Source organism: Hibiscus syriacus, unplaced genomic scaffold (assembly GCF_006381635.1).
Source record: "Hibiscus syriacus cultivar Baekdansim isolate YM2019G1 unplaced genomic scaffold, ASM638163v2 tig00002840_pilon, whole genome shotgun sequence".
NCBI classification, from domain to species: domain Eukaryota; kingdom Viridiplantae; phylum Streptophyta; class Magnoliopsida; order Malvales; family Malvaceae; genus Hibiscus; species Hibiscus syriacus.
The window spans coordinates 10,090,813-10,111,628 of record NW_024061947.1 but is presented as its reverse complement, the minus strand read 5'-3'; the positions used below and the strand labels follow the sequence as shown (position 1 = coordinate 10,111,628).

Sequence of the window (20,816 nt, the reverse complement as noted above, 5' to 3'; positions counted from 1 at the left end):
AGTTAACAAATGTTTTACACTCCAAAATAATGATCTTCTTAGCTTAAAATGAAATGTTAAAGGTCAAAATGCTACTGAAGAAAAGAATAAGGGCAAAAGTAATTATTCGATCAATGTTAGGGGTCAAATTGCTCAAAAGAAAAAGAAGAATAGAAGCCAAAATAAACATATACGATATTGTGGTTTACTTGACTCTGGCAAGGGCTTTTTTGTGCCTGACGCAATAAAAGGGATCTTGTACCTAGTCTGCGGGTTATGCCCTTGACTACATTGTATAAATCCAGTGCACCGATATAGTTGTTTATTACTTTTCCTTAAACTAATAATGACATCATTAGTCTAAAAAGTGCATCAGAATTGCAATCTGGTATGAGCCCATGTCATCCCGCTGAACAAAAAGTATAAATACAGATGAGTAGATGACCATGTATGTATTGTTGGTTCCGCCAGGCAAGTTGAAATGTGAGATACAACGTGATGGGAAAGTTCTTATACAGGGCATTGGAGTGGTTCAGGGACTATCGAGCAAATGCGAGATGATAGTCGAGGAGTTTCTCTCCCGGGCAGTTCATGATTTCCTTTAATCTGCCTGGACCGGTCGGTCGATCCCCGATTGTTTTCTCCTAAGTTCCGCCCTGATGGAATTCTGGGAGTGGTGGTCCTGAGAACCAGGGGGACAGTGGATGCCTGAGCTCCACCTTTGTGGTGGCATTAGGCGTCAGCTCTAGTTCCAGCGTCAAAGTGTTTAGGAAAATGGCCAATCAAAACGAGATCTTATACTTATATTGGTCTAACTGTAAGAAACAAGATCCGAGAGACACTGATGCTGCAAATAAACCAAACCATGTTTAAATTTCAGTTTGAAGTTTTTTTGGTCGTAAAAAACGATACCAAGAATCGATTGTTTCAATGGTATGGCTGTTATTGTCTCCTGTCCCCTTTTACATTCTTGTACTTGTTGTCAAGTTATCTAGAGCTTACTTTAGGACTCATTCTCCAATCGTTTTGAAAACCAGGGACAAATGCACAAGTCCTCTAAAAGAATAATTATATAACATTAATTTTAGAATATCCGATAAATTTAATTTAGTGTATTAAAGAGCCGAAAAAAATAAAGAAATTTAAATATCTATATTTTAAAATAAAAAATATTAAAATTTTGGATCCTTCTTTTAATTTTTAATATGTTACTATATAACCCTTGAAATTTCAACCACCTTGAGTTAAACAATAAAGAATATGACAAGATTTAAGGAGAGATGGTAAATAAGTAGGGTGTCAAACTTTTGGCTGTCCTGGTATCTATTCTAAAAATGACATTCTAGTTGATTTCATCTTATCTTGGGATTCTATTTGACTTCGTCTCAACTCGAGATTTGACTGGTAAATTCTCTTGAAATTTTAGATTCGAACATCAATGATTGTACGATGTGTGAATGTTTATTATCAAATGATTGAGAATTTCTAAAAACAATATTATTACTTTGATCGCCCTATATTAATTAAAAATATGCAAATTAACTTCTTATCCGATTATAATAAATTTTAGTCTTTTGATTTCTCTTTATTTTTATCGATTCTTAGCAACTGAACAAACAACGGAAGAAAAGAATATTGAATAATCCAACTAAATCCACTCGAATCTGATATTTTTTATAAAAATAAAATAAAAAAAAAAACATACTGGTTGTAATAAGTGATAACCTTTAAATCTTTTTAAGCCATGTAATTAAATTTATGGAAAATAGTTCATTTTTTTAGTATTTGTATCATTATCACGTTATTTTTTTTCAAATTTATTAGTATTATAAGTGTTAACAATCATTTTTACACATTTTTACAATAGTTTTCGTGTTGTGATGCATTGTAGTTTATGAAAATGATTTAATTTAGTAAATATTATGGGTATACTTTTATCATGTATATTATATTTTTAGTGTTATCACATGTTTTAATTATTCCTCTAATTTTTATTTTACGTCTTAACACGTCTTATATTTTATATCTTTTATAATATAAATCGTTTTTAATTTTAAATTCATTTGTTCAGAAACAGAATTAGTATACCTTTTAAATATTGATAAAATTATTTAATTTTTAAAGTAATAATTAGAGATGTACCTAAATAGGGTTGATGAAAAACTAATCTAGTTTAGAATAATATTGCAGCGGAAAAACCCTAGCCGCTCTTTCCCTTCACCCTCTCTCTCTCTTTTTCTTTTTTTCTTTTACAGTTAGTATCATTTTCTATAAATCCAATTAATTTTTTCTTCTTTGATTTTATTTATCCGGCGGTGGCACCAATTTTAATACTGGTTACCAACTATCGGTTGTTTTTTTTTCTTTGTTTATTTTTTATCTTTTAATAAGAATATATATGCCTTTGTGACACGTTTATCTCTGTCTTTTGGTAATTTTCAGTTTTTTTACTTTGTTTTAGTTTATTTTTTTCTCGTAGTTGGATTTGACATCGTCGCGATTGATCAAGATGATGCTTATTTGTTATCATGTTGATCTTCCATGCTTTGGACCATCAGACTGATTTGTTTTGCGTTCGTGGATAATTTTCTCACGTCGCTCGACTTAGATTTGTGATTTTTCGGTGGTCTTTCAGTAGTTTCATCTTCTTTTGTGATTCGTTTACCTATGCAACCAGATTTGTTTATATATTTATTTTGTTTAAGCTTTTTGGTTAGATTTTTTTAACATTTTCCTTCTTCTTTGGTCCTTATGTGATCTAGGTGACTAGTTTTTGTTTCGATGGTAATATAAAAATATCATAATTATATTTAAGGTTTACGGTTATGCTTGTAACCAGGTAGACGTCACTCCCTAACAACTTTAAATTTCTATATATTTTAAATATTTATTTATATTTATAATTAAAAATCTTATTTTATCCTCTAAAATTTTATTAATTCTTCTATCATTAAAATTTTATAAAGAGAAAATAACCCCAGTGACCAAAAATGCCTTATAATATACGATTTTAACCAACTTTTTTTGGATTTGCCAAAATGACCAACTAAATCGCAATGCGATCGATAATTCGCAACGCGATCTCCGGTATCGCAAATCAGTTTCCAGATTCGCAACGCGATTCTGACTATCGCATTGCGATTTCCCAAATTCGCGTTACGATTTTCCTAATTCGCAATGCGAATACGTAAATCGCAATGCGAATACGTAAATCGCAATGCGATTACGTAAATCGCAATGCGATTACGTAAATCGCAATGTGATTACGTAAATCGCATTGCGATTACGTAAATCGCATTGCGATTACGTATTCGCATTGCGATTTTCCTAATTCGCACTTCGATTTACGTAATCGCATTGCGATTTAGTAAATCGCAACGAGATTCTGACTATCGCAATACTGAATTTCAAATTCGCAACTCGATTTCTGAATTCGCAACAGGTTTTAATTTCGCAACACAAATATTTTGGGTATATAAATACGCAGCAGCAACAACTCATAACCTAAATCCCTAAATCGCAACTCATTCCATCTCCATCTATCACTCTCTCCGGCGACATCAGCTCCTATATCCAACGACATCCTTCCCCATCCGGCAACAGGTTTTAGTTTCGCAGCTCGTTTGTTTAGTAAATTAATTTACAATAATGAAATCATCTAATGTTGATCATGTTTGGATAGATTTGTGTTTTGGAGGGTCATGGGAGAATGTTCATGGTGTTTTACAATATATGCCTTTACCCATGAATCTTCAACTAAAACTATCATTAAAAAGGTTAACTTATGAAACTCTAATGTTACGTGTTGCAAATAAATTGAATTTAGAGCCCCTAAGTGGATTTAGGCTATCTTATCAGAAAAATGGTAAAGTTTATTTGTTAACCGACAATGAAGATGTTGAAAGATTCATTGCTTACATTAGTGTTTCAAGTGATGATGTTACATTGTATGTTGTTGAACCTAGAAGTAGTGAAGTTGGGTCAGTAGCGGGTAGTAATCAACTAAGTTTTTCAACCCCAGTTTATGGTGCTCAAAATTTAATGGTTCCACCACAATTTCATCACCAAGCAAATATTGTTTCACCACATTTCCAATACCAAACACAATCTCAAAACCCACAACCTTTCCCTAATCCAAATCCCAATCAACTTTCAACACCAAATTCCGATTTTCGTATTGACCAGTTAGACGATGATGAGCCAACAAAAAAAATTGTGAGTACTAGTCAGTATTCGAAATTTGATCTTGGTTAATACCCGGACTTTGATATTGGTCAATACTAGGATTTTGATGATTTTTCAGAAGAAGAAACAGACCCTGCGTGTAATGATTTTGATATTGGTCAATACCCGAATTTTGATGATGAAACAGCCGTTGCCGAGGAAGATGTTGTTGCTGATAATGAGGAGGAAGTTACGACTGTAAATGAACATGTTGAACATCCATTCTGTAATTCATATAACACTGAAGAAGAAAAAGAAGAAGAAGAAATCCCCAAAGAAAAGTCCCCGAAGAAAATGCCACGGGAGTATAACTGGAATATGCCAGAATTACTTCAGATACCGGAAGAAGAGTTGGTAAAGATAGCAGTTGATTGTCACACAAAAATTATTCGTATCAAGAAAGATGATTGTTTTGATACAAAGGAAGACTTGAAGATAGCTTTGTATACGAAATGTGAGGAAGATGGCTATCAACTAAAAGTTAACAAATCAAGCAAAGATCGTTTCGAAACAAGGTGTATGATTGACAAAAACTATATGTGGCGTATGATTGCAAAGAGGATAAAAGATTGTGAAATGTTTCAAGTTAGGACTTTTATTGATAAACATACATGTTCAAGAACCCAAGTTTTTCCTCACCATAGACATGAAAACAAAAAGGTGTTGGGTGGTTTTCTGGCTGAGTTAATGTTTTTGAATGGTAGGGTATATCTAGGGATGGCAACTCAACCCGAATCCGACGAGTTCCGACCCGACCCGACCCGATCGGGTCGGATTTTTTAAAAAAAATTTCGGGCTCGGGTCGGGTCGGGTCGGGTTTTTTTAAATGCACTGTTCGGGTCGGGTCGGGTCGGGTTTAGGGTAAAAAAATCCGACCCGACCCGACCCGAAAATATATATAATTTTATCTTATATATTTAGGGATAATTACAATAATATCCCTCCATATATAATTTTTTTCAATTAAGTCACTGTTTTCATTGAATTAATTTTTTTTTTATTTCGGGTCGGGTCGGGTCAGGTCGGGTTTTTAAGTCATATATTCGGGTCGGGTCGGGTCGGGTAAAACATTAATTTTGTCGGGTCAGGTTGGGTCACGGGTGGAGAACCCTTTCTTCTCGGGTCGGGTCGGGTGGCCTAAAAACCCGACCCGACCCATTGCCATCCCTAGGTATATCGGGGACATGAAATTATGACTGACATGAATACTCGGTTCAAGATTAGTATCTCATATTCTCAAGCTTGGAGAGCCAAATGTTATGCCTTGGAATTGTTGAGGGGGTCGCCAGAAGCATCGTTTGCCCAACTGCCGGCTTATTGTCACAATTTAAAGCTGAAAAATCCTGGGTCGGTAACTCATATCAAAACAGATAGAGATGGACGCTTTGAGTTACTGTTTATCCAAATTGGTGTTGCGGTTAGTAAATCAATATAATTTTGTTGACTCATTTTTGTTAGTTACATGCATTTCACATTTAAATGATTATATTTCTTGTGTATATGATTTTGTAGATTCGTTCGTTTATTAATTGCATGCGCCCAGTTATTATAGTTGACATAACACATTTAAAAGGTCGATACCTTGGAGTAAACTTATTAGCAGTAGCCATGGATGCTAACAATGGGATACTGCCAATAGCTTACGGGATTGGAAAATCTGAAACCTCTGATTCATGGACATGGTTTATGGGGCATCTTAGGGATTGCATAGGTCCTATTAGCAATCTGACAATCATATTCGATAGGGCAAACTCAATTGATAACGCTGTTAGAATGTGTTTCCCAGATGTTTTTCATGGACTTTGTGGTGTTCATTTGTATAGAAATCTAAAATCAAGGTCTGCTGGTATAAAAAATCACAAATGGACATACTGGAAGGCTGTAAAAGCTTATCGGGAAGTGGATTTTAATAAGCATATAAACTGTTTAAGGCGTGTTTTTCCTCAGTGTGCTCAAACACTAGAAGATGTCGGGTTTGAAAGATGGTCAAGAGTACATCAACTTGGAGCAAGATATGGTTTCATGACGTCTAATAGTGCAGAATCAATCAACGCTCTAAGTCGTCATTCCCGGAAATTACCCATTACTATGTTAATGGAGTTTTTTCGAGCCTCTATTCAACAGTGGTACTACAAGAAAAGAAACCATGCATGTATTATTTCTTTAAATTCGTAACTTATCATATATTTTATTAAGTATTATTTATTTAAATTTACAGGAACATTGGAACATCGTGTTACACCATGGACAGAAAAAAAGATAACGAAACGTGTTGTGAAGTCAACGTCATGGAGAGTTGAACCATGTTCAAACACTTTGTTTGAAGTACTGGATAATAACTTAAATGGGCTTGTCGATCTAAATGCAAAGACGTGTAGTTGTATTAAATGGAAAACATCTGGTTATCCGTGTGGCCATGTTATAAAAGTTTCTCTTCATCTAAACCAAGATGATTCAAGCGCATACGCTATGGATTGCTACACTACAGAAGTATATCGACAGACTTATGACAAGATTGTCTACCCTATTCCACATCCTTCTGAGTGGGACATACCAGATGACTTACAAACAGTTTTGCCACCAGCCATGGACAGAAGGCTACCTGGCCGACCAAAAAGTCACGATCGTATATCGTCTAAGGGTGAAGAGAAAAAGAGATCGACATGTAGTCGGTGCAAAGAAAGTGGTCATACAAGGTTGACATGTGGATCCCCAGTGCCATCACAATCATCTTTTCCTCTACCAAAATATGGATCCTCATAAAAATCCAAAGCTCATATGGTGTCAAGCAAAAGGCAATCAAAATCGCATTCATCTTTAAAATCCTAATCACAACCGGCTTCACCTTTTGGGACTGTTAACTTAGGTGATTTTTAAATGCAAACGTTATATTATGTGGATTTTATGTGTGAACTTTTAACATTTTCAGTTAGGCATGTATTAGTAACTTGAGTTTGAAAATTGCTATGATTTGTTCAGTTGTTATCACTTATTAGGCATTCATTTGACTATCGCAACACGGAAATGACGTTCGCAATCATCTTAATGTCTATCGCAACGCGGAAATGACTATCGCAATGCGAAATGAAAATCGCAACGAGAGAATCGCAATGCGAAATGAAAATCGCAACGAGAGAATCGCAACGCGAAATGAAAATCGCAACGCGAAACTAAAATCGCAACGCGAAACTAAATTCGCGGTGCGATTTTCATTTCGCTTTGCGATTCCCTCGTTGCGATTTTCATTTCGCGTAACGATTCTCTCGTTGCGATTCTCTCGTTGCGATTTTCATTTCGCATTGTGATAGTCATTTTTGCCTTCAACATAATGCAGATTGAAATCAACAAAATCAACCATTACATTTCAATCAATTAAACAAGCACAAATAAGAATTATGTTCACATCAATTAAACAAATCAACTTTTACAAATCATCTTTTACAAATCAATTAAATAATCAAAAAATAAGCAATAATTCTTATTTCCTCATCTACTATTGAATCAACTTTTGCAGCCATACATCATTTTCACGCAGCTCACTTCTGAGATTAACTTGCAGAAACCAAACATTTGCTCAAATAACACTTTCTACACATCTAAAACCTACAAACAGCAAATTATTGAATTCTAGGTACTTAACCAAACATTTTCAAACCACAAGCCTATAAACTTACCAATTGTTTATGGACATTTTTATAACGCGGATGCAGGTAGGCAGCGTCTCGTATTTATCAATCTAGCCATATAATGCCGAAACCACAAGCCTACTGCAGCTCTATCTATATCGGTAGGAGGTAGATACTTTATACTTCCTGTGATCAAACGCTCCAACGCCAAGCATACGAGAGGACCACAATCCCCTCTGGGTCCTTTCGTTTGTTGTGGTGCGGTCTCGTCTCTGCTAACTGTAATATTGAGCTTCTTTGGCTTCTTGTTTCCAGAACGAGTCCAATAATTTATCGCATCCAAGAATTTAGCCAAATGAGAGCTCCATCCCTTAATAATATCTCTTAAATCAACCAATGATATGTAATTTATCATGCTGTCATATACTATTGCCTTAAGGGATGGGAGCTGAAGCTCGACGAGAAGCCAATGTTTACGTTCCAAAACAGGGATAAACACCTGCAATCATAAGTAATAATTCATTCATTTGCGCACTTATTTATGAATACCTTTAAACTCAATCTAAAATAAATACTAACCTTATCGACCTCCCACCATGCAGGATAAAGTTTAGCTTGTCCATTGCCCAACGCAAATGATTCATCTCGTTGATTCTTCAAGTGAACGTCGTTAAAAGTCGTCGGCATAATTGTATATCGTGTATTTCTTTTATTTTCCTTAAGATTCCTAATTATTAGAAGACGTGACACCCATGCATCGATATGCTGTTTTACAAAAAAAGATATATATTAGTAACTTTCATAAATTTTAAAAAAAATAATCAAATTGAAATATAAGAAAAATATAAGACTTACCCCTCCATCGAAATAGCCATTGTCTTCGACCCCTAATAATACGCCCCATCAAGACCGATCAAGCAACAAATAGATATCATTTTTGAGCTTGCATATGTCAGTGAAACACCCCTGGCTCCGCTCATGTAGATAAAAATCAACTGCGGTCTTAGCCCAAAGGGTGTTATCCAGAATTGTGTCCGGTAGTTGTCTCCTCTCCACTTCAGATACCAGTATGGTACTGGCCGGTAACTCATACGAGAGCCAACTTGAATCCATCATGTCTGGCACCTCAGAGGGTTTCTCAAGAATCCTACATATGACGCCATGCGAATCGGGCTCTTGAATGGTGGGAGGGACCTCTTCAACGATGACAGTGGCCTCTTGAACGGTGGGAGGGGACTCTCGAGGAATGTTAAGGGCCTTTTCAACGATAGGAGTGGACTCGTGAGGGATGACAGGCGAGTCGGGCTTCTTCTTGCGGTGTCTTCGCACTATTGGGGTGTACGGAGACTTAATAGCACGTGCACGCCGTCTGATGCGTGAACTCTATCATGCAAGAAAAACCCGACGTAAAGCATCCACCTTATCGGGCCGCTAAATAATTAAATACAAATATCAGTAAATAAATAGACATGATATTTAGACAGTGAAAACAAAGACAAATATGTTTCAAACTTGCATTGAATTCACCCAAGTCATTATTCTATCATAGTTCACAAAATGCATTAGATAACAAAGGCAAATATGTTTCAAACTTGCAACACTGTCAACTTAGTATTTGTCTTTGTCTATTGGTTGAAGTAATGCAATTCATTCAAGTTTCAATTTACAGAAGAAGAATAGTTTCTGGAACTTAAAATCGCAACGTGAAAAATGACTATCGCAACGCGAAATAAAAATCGCAACGACAAAATCGCAACGCGAAACCCAAAATCGCAACGCGATTATAGTTTCGCGTTGCGATTTTTGGGTTCGCGTTACGATTTTGTCGTTGCGATTTTCATTTCGCGTTGCGATTTTCGTTTCGCGTTGCGATTTTCATTCTCTCGTTGCGATTTTCATTTCAACCAAAAGACAAAACAGTGTTACTAAATTAGTTTCAAGAATAAACTATTTCTTCTTCTTCTGCAAATTGAAACTTGAATTGATTGCATTACTTCAACCAAAAGACAAAACAAAGACAAATACTAACTTCAGAGTATTAAAGAATACACAGTTTAGCAAAATTGGCAGCAAACGAACAAATTTACTTTCAACCAAAAGACAAAACAAAGACAAATACTAACTTCACAGTGTTAAAGAATACACAGTTTAGCAGAATTGGCAGCAACCGAATATACTTCAACCAAAAGACAAAACAAAAGACAAATACTAACTTCACAGTGTTAATAAACAGTTTAGCAGTATTGGCAGCAACCGAATAAATTTATTAAGCAATCTAAGTGAAATGGTTAATCTAAGTGAAATTACGAGTAAATTTATCATCAAGTTAAATATAGAAAATCTTAAACTTACCTCGTTGCGTAGAGTATGAACCTCATTCTGCAACGATACTACCATCTCACGTAGAGCGGCAACCTCACCACGTAAAGTAGACACCTCCACACGCCATGCACCATCGTTATCGCGTAGAGTACCGATCTCCTCACGCAAGGCCTTGACCTCATCACGTAACTCCCTTGACTCATCCCGTGGAGGTGGAGGTGGAGAACAGGGAGATAGAAGTCGTGGCATCTTTGTCGGTCGCCTATCATGAGGTGATGGTGGAGAAGAGGCTCGATGATGTGACGGGATAGGTGATGGCTCTCGTTGTAGAGGTGTATAGTCAGGTCGATCAGGTGATGGCTCTGGGTGAGGTGATGGCTCTCGAAGTGGAGGAAGTGGAGGCTGCTCATCATTCGTGTCATCAAGAAAACGCTGACTAGCTTGCCACCAATCAGTGGCAAGCTCAGCCTCCGTGAGTGTCAGTCTCATTAATGGAGTGTTGGCCTCCTAAAAATATAAAAACTCAAACAAAGTTAAACGTCTACTATTAATAACTTGTTTATATATGATAGTATTTGTGTTAACTTACATTATTTATTGTCGCATATGGTATTAAGTCTTCCCAATCCAACAGACATTTCCTCTTCCAAGAAATAGCCCTAGGAATATCATTTGAGGTTTTTAATGCATATGTCCGCATGCTGGGGAAAGCCTCGAATATCCAAATCTACAAACAATATAATAACAAACATTAGTAATTGTTAAATAATTAATTATAATTTTGAAAATATTATATAGAAATTCTTACCTAAAAGACCCAAACAAAGCCTGACAAAGTGTATTTCGACCCATCGCCCCGCAAACTTTTGCGGTCATCAAAGGCAGACGACAACTTAGTCCAGGTAGCTTTCCATATATACGAACCCCACGGAAACAGATTCCATGCATTTAGGTCCTCTACCAATAATATTAGCTCTTGAGGAATAGGTTGTCTGGCCTCTCTGCCTAAAAAGCCGGCATACAAAAGTAGTAGAAGGCATACTCGGACAACATCGACGTCATTCATCCGAGTAAAACCATCTTTCTTATTAAACAATTTCTTCAGGTCGTCGACGTGTAAGTTCGGCTTCTCTATTGACTCATCAGGAAAAACCCTGGATAACCATGATGGGCGGGTGATATGACGAGTGTACCGGCCTACATCATCGTGTCCGAATCGTAGACCAGTGATTAAGCAGAACTTCTTCCTCCCAAAACAAGTATACGCCGGTGGAAAATGAAACCATATCTCTTCCTCACCACGTTGTATACTGTCGGGTAGATCGCTAGTCATGGTCTGAAGCCACAAATGGGTCAAATTAGCATCTCCACCCGGATGCTGTAATCTCAGCCATGGCCCGAAGCAGGTTTCCTCAAACAATTTTCTTTGTGCAGGTGAAAGCTTCGAAGCAATTGTAGTGGCTAGGCTAACTTTATTCCTTAATGTCAATGAAGTCGAAAAAAATTTCTACAAAAACAATAAACATACCAAGTTAGATATACCAAAAACTACACTGTGAAGATATACCAAAAACAATAAACATAAATAGTAGTTTATTCTTGAAACTAAAATTTGCAACACTGTTTTGTCTTTTGGTTGAAATGAAAATCGCAACGAGAGAATGAAAATCGCAACGCGGAAATGACTATCGCAACGAGAGAATCGCAACACGAAATGAAAATCGCAACGCGAAATGAAAATCGCAATGCGATTTTGGTTTCGCATTGCGATTATCTCGTTGTGATTTTCATTTCGCGTTGCAATAGTCATTTCCGCGTTGCAATAGTCATTTACGCGTTGCGATTTTCATTCTCGAAACTATTCTTCTTCTGCATTACTTCAACCAAAAGATAAAACAAAGACAAATACTAACTTCACAGGGTTAAATACTAAACAGTTTAGCAGTATTGGCAGCAATCGAATGAATTTAATAAGAAATCTAAGTGAAATGGTTAATCTATTATTGAAATTACCAGTAAACTTATCATCAATTTCAATATGAAAAACCTAAAATAATACAAAAATTTCAAATTAAAAATAATTAAAAAAATTAAAAAAACTAACCCTCGGAGGTTGATTTTCCATTTCTGAATGATTGTGAGAGATTTCTGACTGTGAATGGTTGTGAGGGATTTCGCCGGCGATGGGGACGGAAATCTTCGGAGATGGGGACGGATTTTGCCGTAGAGAGTGAGAGATGGAGATGGGACTGAGTATTGTGATTTTATGTTTGAGGTTATGAGTTGCGATTATTGTGGACGGTTCAGTTTCCGATATATTAAGAAAAAATTTGTGTTTGGAATTTGAAAAAAAAATACGCGTTAATACGAATGGCGCTATGTAAATCGCATTGCGATAGTCAGATTCGCATTGCGATTTACGTATTCGCATTGCGATTTTCCTAATTCGCATTGTGATTTACTTAATCGCGTTGCGATTTACGTATTCGCATTGCGAATTAGGAAAATCGCAACGCGAATTTGAGAAATCGCAATGCGATAGTCAGAATCGCGTTGCGAATCTGGAAACTGATTTGCGATACCGGAGATCGCGTTGCGAATTATCGATCGCATTGCGATTTAGTTGGTCATTTTGGTAAATCCAACAAAAGTTGGTTAAAATCGTATATTATAAGGCATTTTTGGTCACTCAGATTATTTTCTCTTTTATAAATTTATATTTTCTACAGTGAAATCTAACATATGTCACTTAATAATAATAATAATAATAAAAATAATAAAAATAATAATATAGAGTCATTCAGTCAAAGAATAAATATCCCGAGGTCGAGGGTAGTCCTTTAGACTTTACAGAAATTTAATTCTCCTTGATGCCTTTGATCGTGGTTTTGACTACTTTTTAATTTTTAATAATACAATATTTCTTCTTGAAAAAATAAGATTATATTTAATATATTTATTTTCTATTCATTTTAATAATGTTATCTTTTAAAATATATAATTATCAAATAATTTAATTATTTAGTTTTCAAACCCATTTCTTAAGTTATCAAAAAAAATATGTTAATAAGTTAACTGTTATTGTAGGAAGTGGTTGTTTTATATAACATGTTCAATTTATTAATTTATTTTATAATTTTAATATTATTTGAATCACGAAATTAAATTAAAAAAAATGAACAAATAATATACAATATAATTATTTGATATATTGTGAATCAATATTCCTATTCCTCAAATGAAGTTATATATATATATATATATTGTTTCGAGTTAAAATAATAGATATATAAGGGCAATTTTATATTAAAAACCTTAAATAAATAATTATTTAAAGAAATAGAGTCTTCTAGAAATTATTTAGAAGAATAACCCACAAATCATCCACATCGACGCGGCCTGCAAACCGCGTGTTAAATCCTCGCATCCTCCAACACACGATATACATCTGACGTGGGCGTTCTTTCCAGGTAAGCTAATAAAACAATTCGATAAAATGACTTCGAGCATTGCGAAGCACAAGGTAACCTTTATAATCCAAAATAACGCGAGATTTATGGGAATCTTGATGTTTGCAAAGCACAAGGTTCTTTCGAATTCAATATAGCAACCTAATTTGAAACGTATAAATTAAATGAATATAATAAATGAATATAATAATTATTAATAATATTAATTATTAAATAAAATAAATAATTAATATATATATATGTATATAGTAATTAAAATAGATATTTTATAAAAAAATAATTATAATATATTTTGTAAATTTTGAAATAATGAAAATTATATGTATAAAATATTAAATATAGTAAATAATTAATGATATTATAATTATAATATATTTTGAAATTTAAAAGATAAAAACTGATAGCAATCTCGCTTCTTGCAAACAATGAGGTACTGAGAACAGAATAAATTCCGCGTGTTTTCAACGTAATTCGCATCTTTTAGGATGCGAGTTGCATTTGAAATCGCATTTCCCCGGGTGCGAGAAGGGCTATAAATAGGGCTTTCCACTCTTATTCATCACCACATCCATCTCTTTCATATATTCAAAGATTCAAAGATTTCATATTATAGCAGCGAGTCTATTAAGATATTATCAAAGTCACATATTCGATTATTGGAGGCGAAATGATGAGGTAAATTAATTAATATTATTTTTTATTTTTACTATTTATTTATTGATTGATTTAGTTTATTTGTTTTGGTATTTAAATAATTTTTAATATTTATATTTTGTAAGGATATGAACGTGTATTGGAGTGTAATATAAATCGTGTAACACCAACAGATGCGAATATTATTGACTATTTACATTTAGCGGGTTTCAGATATATTAGTAGTAGAACTGGTGATGGTGTGAAGTTGGATCCTCCACTTATAAATGCGTTGGTGGAAAGATGGAGACCGGAGTCACACATGTTTCATTTACCGTGTGGGGAGGCAAATATTACCTACAAGATGTTGCATTTCATCTGTGACTGCCTATTGATGGAGCATCTATTATTAGTGTTGTCGACGCCCCTAGAAACGTATGTGAGATATTGCTCGGAATTGATCGACCTTTTGATGCACGCAATGGGGAAAAAATTAAAATTAAAATTTTTGATGAAAATTTTACGAATCTACACCAGAATGAGGAGCATGAAGTGAATGAGGTAAATATAAATGTTTTTATCTATGAATATTTATTAATATTTTAATTTATTTATTTAATTTTTGGAAATTAAGTAGTTATATTATTTTATTAATTTTTTTTAAACGATTTACTCGTGCACATATACTACGAGTTATTGGGGGATTTTAATGCCAAACAAATCCCGAAATAAGGTTCATCTAATGTGGTTGAATCATTTGCAAAACTTGAGTGTTTCAAGAAATATAAGTTGGGGGTGTTTATTGTTGTTGCAATCGTGGTCATGGATCTGAATGTCATTTTTATGCTCGATCCTTAAAACACATATCTCATATGAATTTTCGTTACTTAAGAGGTAAAAAAATTAACTTTTATCTATTTTTTATAATATTACTAACAAATAATGCAATTCTATTGTATTAATGATAGATGGAATGATGAAACATTTCACTCTCACTTACCAAGACATCTACGAGACTTTAGACACTTAATCGATAAGTTTGGACATTAGTTAATAAAATATTTTCCTTCGACTTTTATCTTATAGTTTTAAAATAATTTAATTTATTTGAGGTTTTTAGCTAACAAAGTTATGTAATTTTAATTTTATAGTTCTTGTGGACGTCTTACTGCGATACTGCTATTGCAGACTGTATATCACATGAGATTCGAGTGACTAATGCGTCCATGTACATCCTGTTAGTCCCGCTGATCCTGTATGAGATAGTCAGGTGATATCCTACCGAGCGCGTCTTTCGAAAATTTAACTGCGTTCAATCAATTTCGCCACATCCACCTTGCTTGGATGAATTGCATTGATTGACGCGACAAGTGAAGACGAAAATTAATTGGGCGGACCATAATGTGATGTATCTGAACGAGTGGGTCCGAAGATTCGAGATGACGCCTATGACTCAACCCATAATCAACCATAGCGTGACATATGATTATATGCGATGATACCAAAAATATGGGATGCCATATATATTAACCGATGAAGAGCGAGCGCGAGAATTATATGTTCCTCCACATAGTCACCCATGGGCGAGGAGGTAACGTGGGGGGAGTCAAGGCAAAGAAGAAGAAGACAACAAGGTGCATCCTTCTCATCGACAACAACAAAGGGACCGTCTCAGACACTGCTGACACACCTCGACCCTGTCTTCACCCACTCGACTCAATCAGTATTTCAGCAAATGGGGCAGTTCTCGAAAGGTTTCCTCGCCAACGTCTTTGACTAGTTGAATTCACCACCGACACAATTGGCGGCTAATTTTGGATCTGATATTGTTTAGCAGACGCCGCCGCAGAGCATATTCTACACCAATCCCAATTCAAGTGCTAGTGGTAGATCGATTCCATATACAACTATCAGTCCTGATGATGATGGTATTGCTGAAGAGGAATATGAAGATGAACCACAATTACATTTATATCGGACTCATCATCCACCACGATGCGAAATTGGTGGACATAGACATTATTAGTTATTTATTTCGTTCTTAAAAACTGAAATATTTGTACTAAACTATTTTGATTTCTTCATGCACCAAATCATGCATTCCAACCTTTTTTAACACAATTTTTACCACACTAAAATATCTCGTATGTGGCTAAATTAGCCTTAACATAATTATAAGTTGTAATACTATACCTCTAAGCATATAAATTATGAAATCACTCATATTTATAAGCCATAAATAACACTTCAATATGTCTATCAAACCATTTTTTTCTTCTTCCTTCATAAAACTATGATTTCTAATCATTTTCGACGCCATTATAACCTCGCTTAAAATGTTTTATAAATAATAATATTATAGTCACCTTAAAGATAAATCACAACACTACACATTTAGAATTAAAAAAAAATCAGTTTCCCACCCGAAAATAGTATCCGAACAAGGCTATGGACACTTAAGGGAGGGTAGAGAATCTATTGTCATCGCGCTTTGCAGGCCACGAAGTTCCCATAAATCTTTCGATATTTTAGATCATAAAGGTTACCTCGCGCTTTGCAATGCGTGAGGTCATTTTATCCAATTTTTTTATCGGTTTACTTGGAAAGTGCACCTACATCAGAAATATCTCACGTGTGCGATGATTTAACACGATGTTTTTAGGCCGCGGTGTTGTTCAATATGGACAATTTGAGTTATTTTTTCAAATAATTTCTGGAGGATTTTATTTATTTAAATAATTATTTATTTAAAGTTTTTAATATAAAATTACATATATATATATATATATATATATATATATATATAAAGAAATAAATAATGAGACTGACAAGTTACTTGAATTGATGGTAGGTGATCCCCACTATCTATGTTCAATAATTCATCCCTACCGATCAAGACAATGAAGACGTACGGATGTATATCATTGTAAATGAGCAGGGGTCCTACCACTGGCATATGTATGTACATCTACAATTATTTTGAAATTCAAATTTTTTATATTATTCATTTTATTATATATATTTATCTTAAAATTTTATTGTATCCATCTTAAACTTTTATTCATGTTTACTTTATTTAATTTTTTATTATTATTTATATATATATATATACCTTAAAAAATATTTCTAACCGCCACTGGCCCTGTATGTTTTTTATTTTATCAATTTCCCCCACGGGGGAAGATGGTGCGAGGATAGAGGTGCTCATTAATCAGAGCTATGGCTTGAGGTGCCCTACATATAAAAGAAAAAGATAACATATTCAAAAAGCAGCCCTACAAGATCCAGACCTAACCCTAGCTACCCTACCACACAACCACGTGAATAAGATCATGGATAGTATTTTTTATGTATGTGCGTATGAAACAGAAGTGCAGAGTATCTGTATTAATGTATGCATCATGGATGCTGTTATCTTTTCCCATGGTCTATGTTATATATATATACAGAGAGTGGGGACAGTGTACACGTGCAACGCCGGCATTTATAGAACTCATCTGCCCCTCCTTTGATCAATCATAAGGTCATTCCCAGGAATCAGGACCCTCCATCTCATTTTGCCACTTCTTCTAATGTTGTCTCAAGGGGCCTCATTTTAATCATAATTCCTTTGTTCTGAATTTTGAGATTGAGATTCACCTCCGAATCATTTCCACGGTCCAAATATTTTTTCTCTTGAACGTAAATTATAATAATCGCTTATAGTGCACCAATATCTTCACCTTCTCTAATTACAAGTATTTGATGTCAAGGTTGCAGGGATGTGATCTATGTGATGAAGATACCTTGATGAACTTAAATGACAATCTTTCTTTAAGCGGGCACATCTGTGTTTTCTTCCGATCGAAAGAGTAAAGATAATTGGTTGATCAAAGTAGTTGGATTCGACGAGACGTCCGTGGTTATGTATAATGAAATTATAATTGATCGATGTTGGAGAAAAGACGATACTCACAAACACATGCCATGCACCACTGACAAGGAATGAGCAGCATTTAAATCTGAAAGCACACGACCAAGCAACGCTCGCCTGCTTCATAACCAAAGACGACACAAATCAATCCACGAGGTCGGTCGTCAGCAATAATCGCCACCGTTAACAACACGGAATCTTAAATCTTTTGTTTAAATCTAATGACGACGACGATGATCTCACTCTTATCTTCTCTCTCTTTTTCAATATGCTCACACACGCACGCATAAATCTCTGACCTCTGCAACCGACTTTGCATTTACTACCCCTCACTCGGTCACTCAGGTGCCCTTTTGTAGGCCTTAGCCTTTTTGAGACTCCCCAAATAACCTTATCTTCTCCATTTTAAGGGCTCTCTCTCCATCATATATTTGCATTTTCAACTAACCTGTTTTGTTGCAGAAGAAGATGTTAGCAGTGCAAGAAGTTTTGAGTGAACTTAGTGGGGAGGAATTGAACGAGCAGGTATTGCCACCTGGGTTTAGGTTTCATCCTACAGATGAAGAGCTCGTTACGTTTTATTTGGCTTCCAAGGTCTTCAACGGAAGCTTCTGCGGAGTGGAGATCTCGGAGGTTGATCTTAACCGATGTGAACCTTGGGAGCTTCCAGGTATTATTATCATATAATATACTATTAAATACTCTAAATTGAGTGTTATTTATGGTTATTACAAGCAAATAAATCGAGTGGTTTGTTTTGTTTGTGGTGGATGAATGGAAAAGATGTGGCGAGAATGGGGGAAAGGGAGTGGTATTTCTTCAGCTTGAGGGACAGGAAGTACCCGACGGGGGTGAGAACAAACAGAGCTACCGGAGCTGGGTACTGGAAAACCACCGGAAAAGATCGGGAAGTGTACGGCGCCACCACTGGAGCACTACTTGGCATGAAAAAAACACTTGTTTTCTACAGAGGGAGAGCTCCCCGTGGAGAGAAGACCAAGTGGGTCATGCATGAGTACCGTTTAGACGGTGACTTCTCCTGCCGCTACACGTGCAAGGTATGTACACGTGCACAGAAAAACACCTTTTCTTTTATTGGTTTCTTGGTTGACATTTTGCTGATAGTAACGTTACACGTGTCGTCGAATTGTGTGCATTGCCTTGGAGTGTAGTTTTCCGATGTGATTGCTTCCGTTTTCACTCACTAGTTGCATGGTTATTGTTTATGCACAAGATAAACTAGATTTGGAAAAAGGCTAAGAAAGCATATATTATTAAAATAGATGGTTTGAAATTATTATTGTATGATTGAAATATCATCAATGATTGTAATAGTACTTGTGATTGTAATAGTACTTGTTATGTTCAAAATTACGATAAACATATCGTAATTAATAATCTCAACTGTAATTTAAATATGAGGGGAGCCTATACATTCATGTTATTATTAGTACAAGATGATCCAAAACCCCTATTTCATTTGATTCTTCTTTGCTTTATAAATATTCATAATATTATCTTCAAATGGTACCTTATTATACAGGAAGAATGGGTGATTTGCAGAATATTTCACAAAAAAAGTGAGAAGAAAAATGGTCTAGCTCAACCACAAAGCTATATCTTGGATGTTTCCTCTTCAACAACAACCTTTCCTCATCTGATTGAGACCCCAAATCCGTTCTTGGAATCTCAATCTCAAACCTCAATGCAAACCCAAAGATCTTTTATGGAAAACGACCTGAAAAGCTTAATAAACCCAGTGGTATTATTCCCAGGTAATAATAATGGGTTCCAGCCCTCCTTTTCAGCCACACCCGACAAGAGCACCAGCAACTCATCAGCAACATCGATGCTCTTCAAGTCCCTCGTCTCACGTCAAGATAGCATTCTGAAGGAACAAGCTGCTACTATTCTCAAAAAGTGCAAGACTGAGGCTAACCTTTCCCATTTCCCACTGCCTGATGCCAACACAATGAGTTGGATGGACAAGATTCATCCCCTTAATACGTGTCAAAATCCCATGTTTTTCGAAATTGATTATAATAATAGCCTGTTGGGGTTCGCTGACTATATATGAATGTCATAATATATTAGCAATTAGTTTATATGAAATGTAAATGACTTTATGCATGTGTGCTTGTAAGATTCCTGGAGCTAAGTAAAGGCGTAGCAAGTGATTGTACCATATGTGTTTTATCTATAGTTTGCAAAACTTTTCCCTCTCATCTGTCAGCTGTTCTTGAAGTTCTCGTTTAAAGCCAAGCCAAGACATACCAAAAATAAAGCCTGCGGTTTCTTTGGCCGATTTGATGTGTTGAATATTGTGAATTTGGGATGAACCGTGAGATAATAAGAAACATAAGGTTCATTTCATTTAAGCCGAAGTGTAGTCCTTGAAACTTTATTAAAAGTGCAGCCATAATAAGTCCAAGATTAATAGACCATTCCCGATCACCCCCTCCCATCTCCAGCAAGCTCTTCCGTCAGTCATCGACGTTGGTGCATTCTGGGGTTGGGTCTTCTGTTTTGTCTGATAAGAGGGGTTGTGCCGAAGTTTTTAGGCCTCCTATGAATCCCCTATGTTTTTCTTCCCCTCCCTCTTATATGAATGTTGTGGTTTACGATTTGGAATTGGTCATATATGTATGT

The 20,816-nt window shown here is 35.4% G+C and overlaps 1 protein-coding gene across 3 annotated transcripts; it reads left to right on the top strand.

Moving 5' to 3' along the window:
* Window positions 1–17,865: 17,865 nt before the first annotated feature.
* Window positions 17,866–20,352, top strand: LOC120157413 (protein CUP-SHAPED COTYLEDON 3-like). Of its 3 annotated transcripts, none has more exons than XM_039168542.1 (4): window positions 17,866–18,323; window positions 18,630–18,837; window positions 18,951–19,225; window positions 19,711–20,352. In XM_039168542.1, exons 2-4 carry the CDS (start codon window positions 18,636–18,638, stop codon window positions 20,242–20,244), a joined length of 1,011 nt encoding a protein of 336 aa, XP_039024473.1. In that variant the 5' UTR covers window positions 17,866–18,323; window positions 18,630–18,635; the 3' UTR covers window positions 20,245–20,352. The 3 variants fall into 3 exon arrangements, with proteins under 3 accessions (XP_039024473.1, XP_039024470.1, XP_039024478.1); XM_039168539.1 differs by having other exon boundaries at window positions 17,866–18,512; window positions 19,711–20,297; XM_039168547.1 differs by lacking the exon at window positions 17,866–18,323 and having other exon boundaries at window positions 18,535–18,837.
* The last annotated feature ends 464 nt before the right edge of the window (window positions 20,353–20,816 follow it).

Bases quoted from the DNA above. Each gene is read 5' to 3' on its own strand.
- LOC120157413 (XM_039168542.1), top strand. From the start codon at position 18,636: ATGTTAGCAGTGCAAGAAGTTTTGAGTGAACTTAGTGGGGAGGAATTG. The intron at 18,838-18,950 runs GTATTATTATCA...TGAATGGAAAAG, and splicing joins TGAACCTTGGGAGCTTCCAG to ATGTGGCGAGAATGGGGGAA. The intron at 19,226-19,710 runs GTATGTACACGT...CTTATTATACAG, and splicing joins CCTGCCGCTACACGTGCAAG to GAAGAATGGGTGATTTGCAG.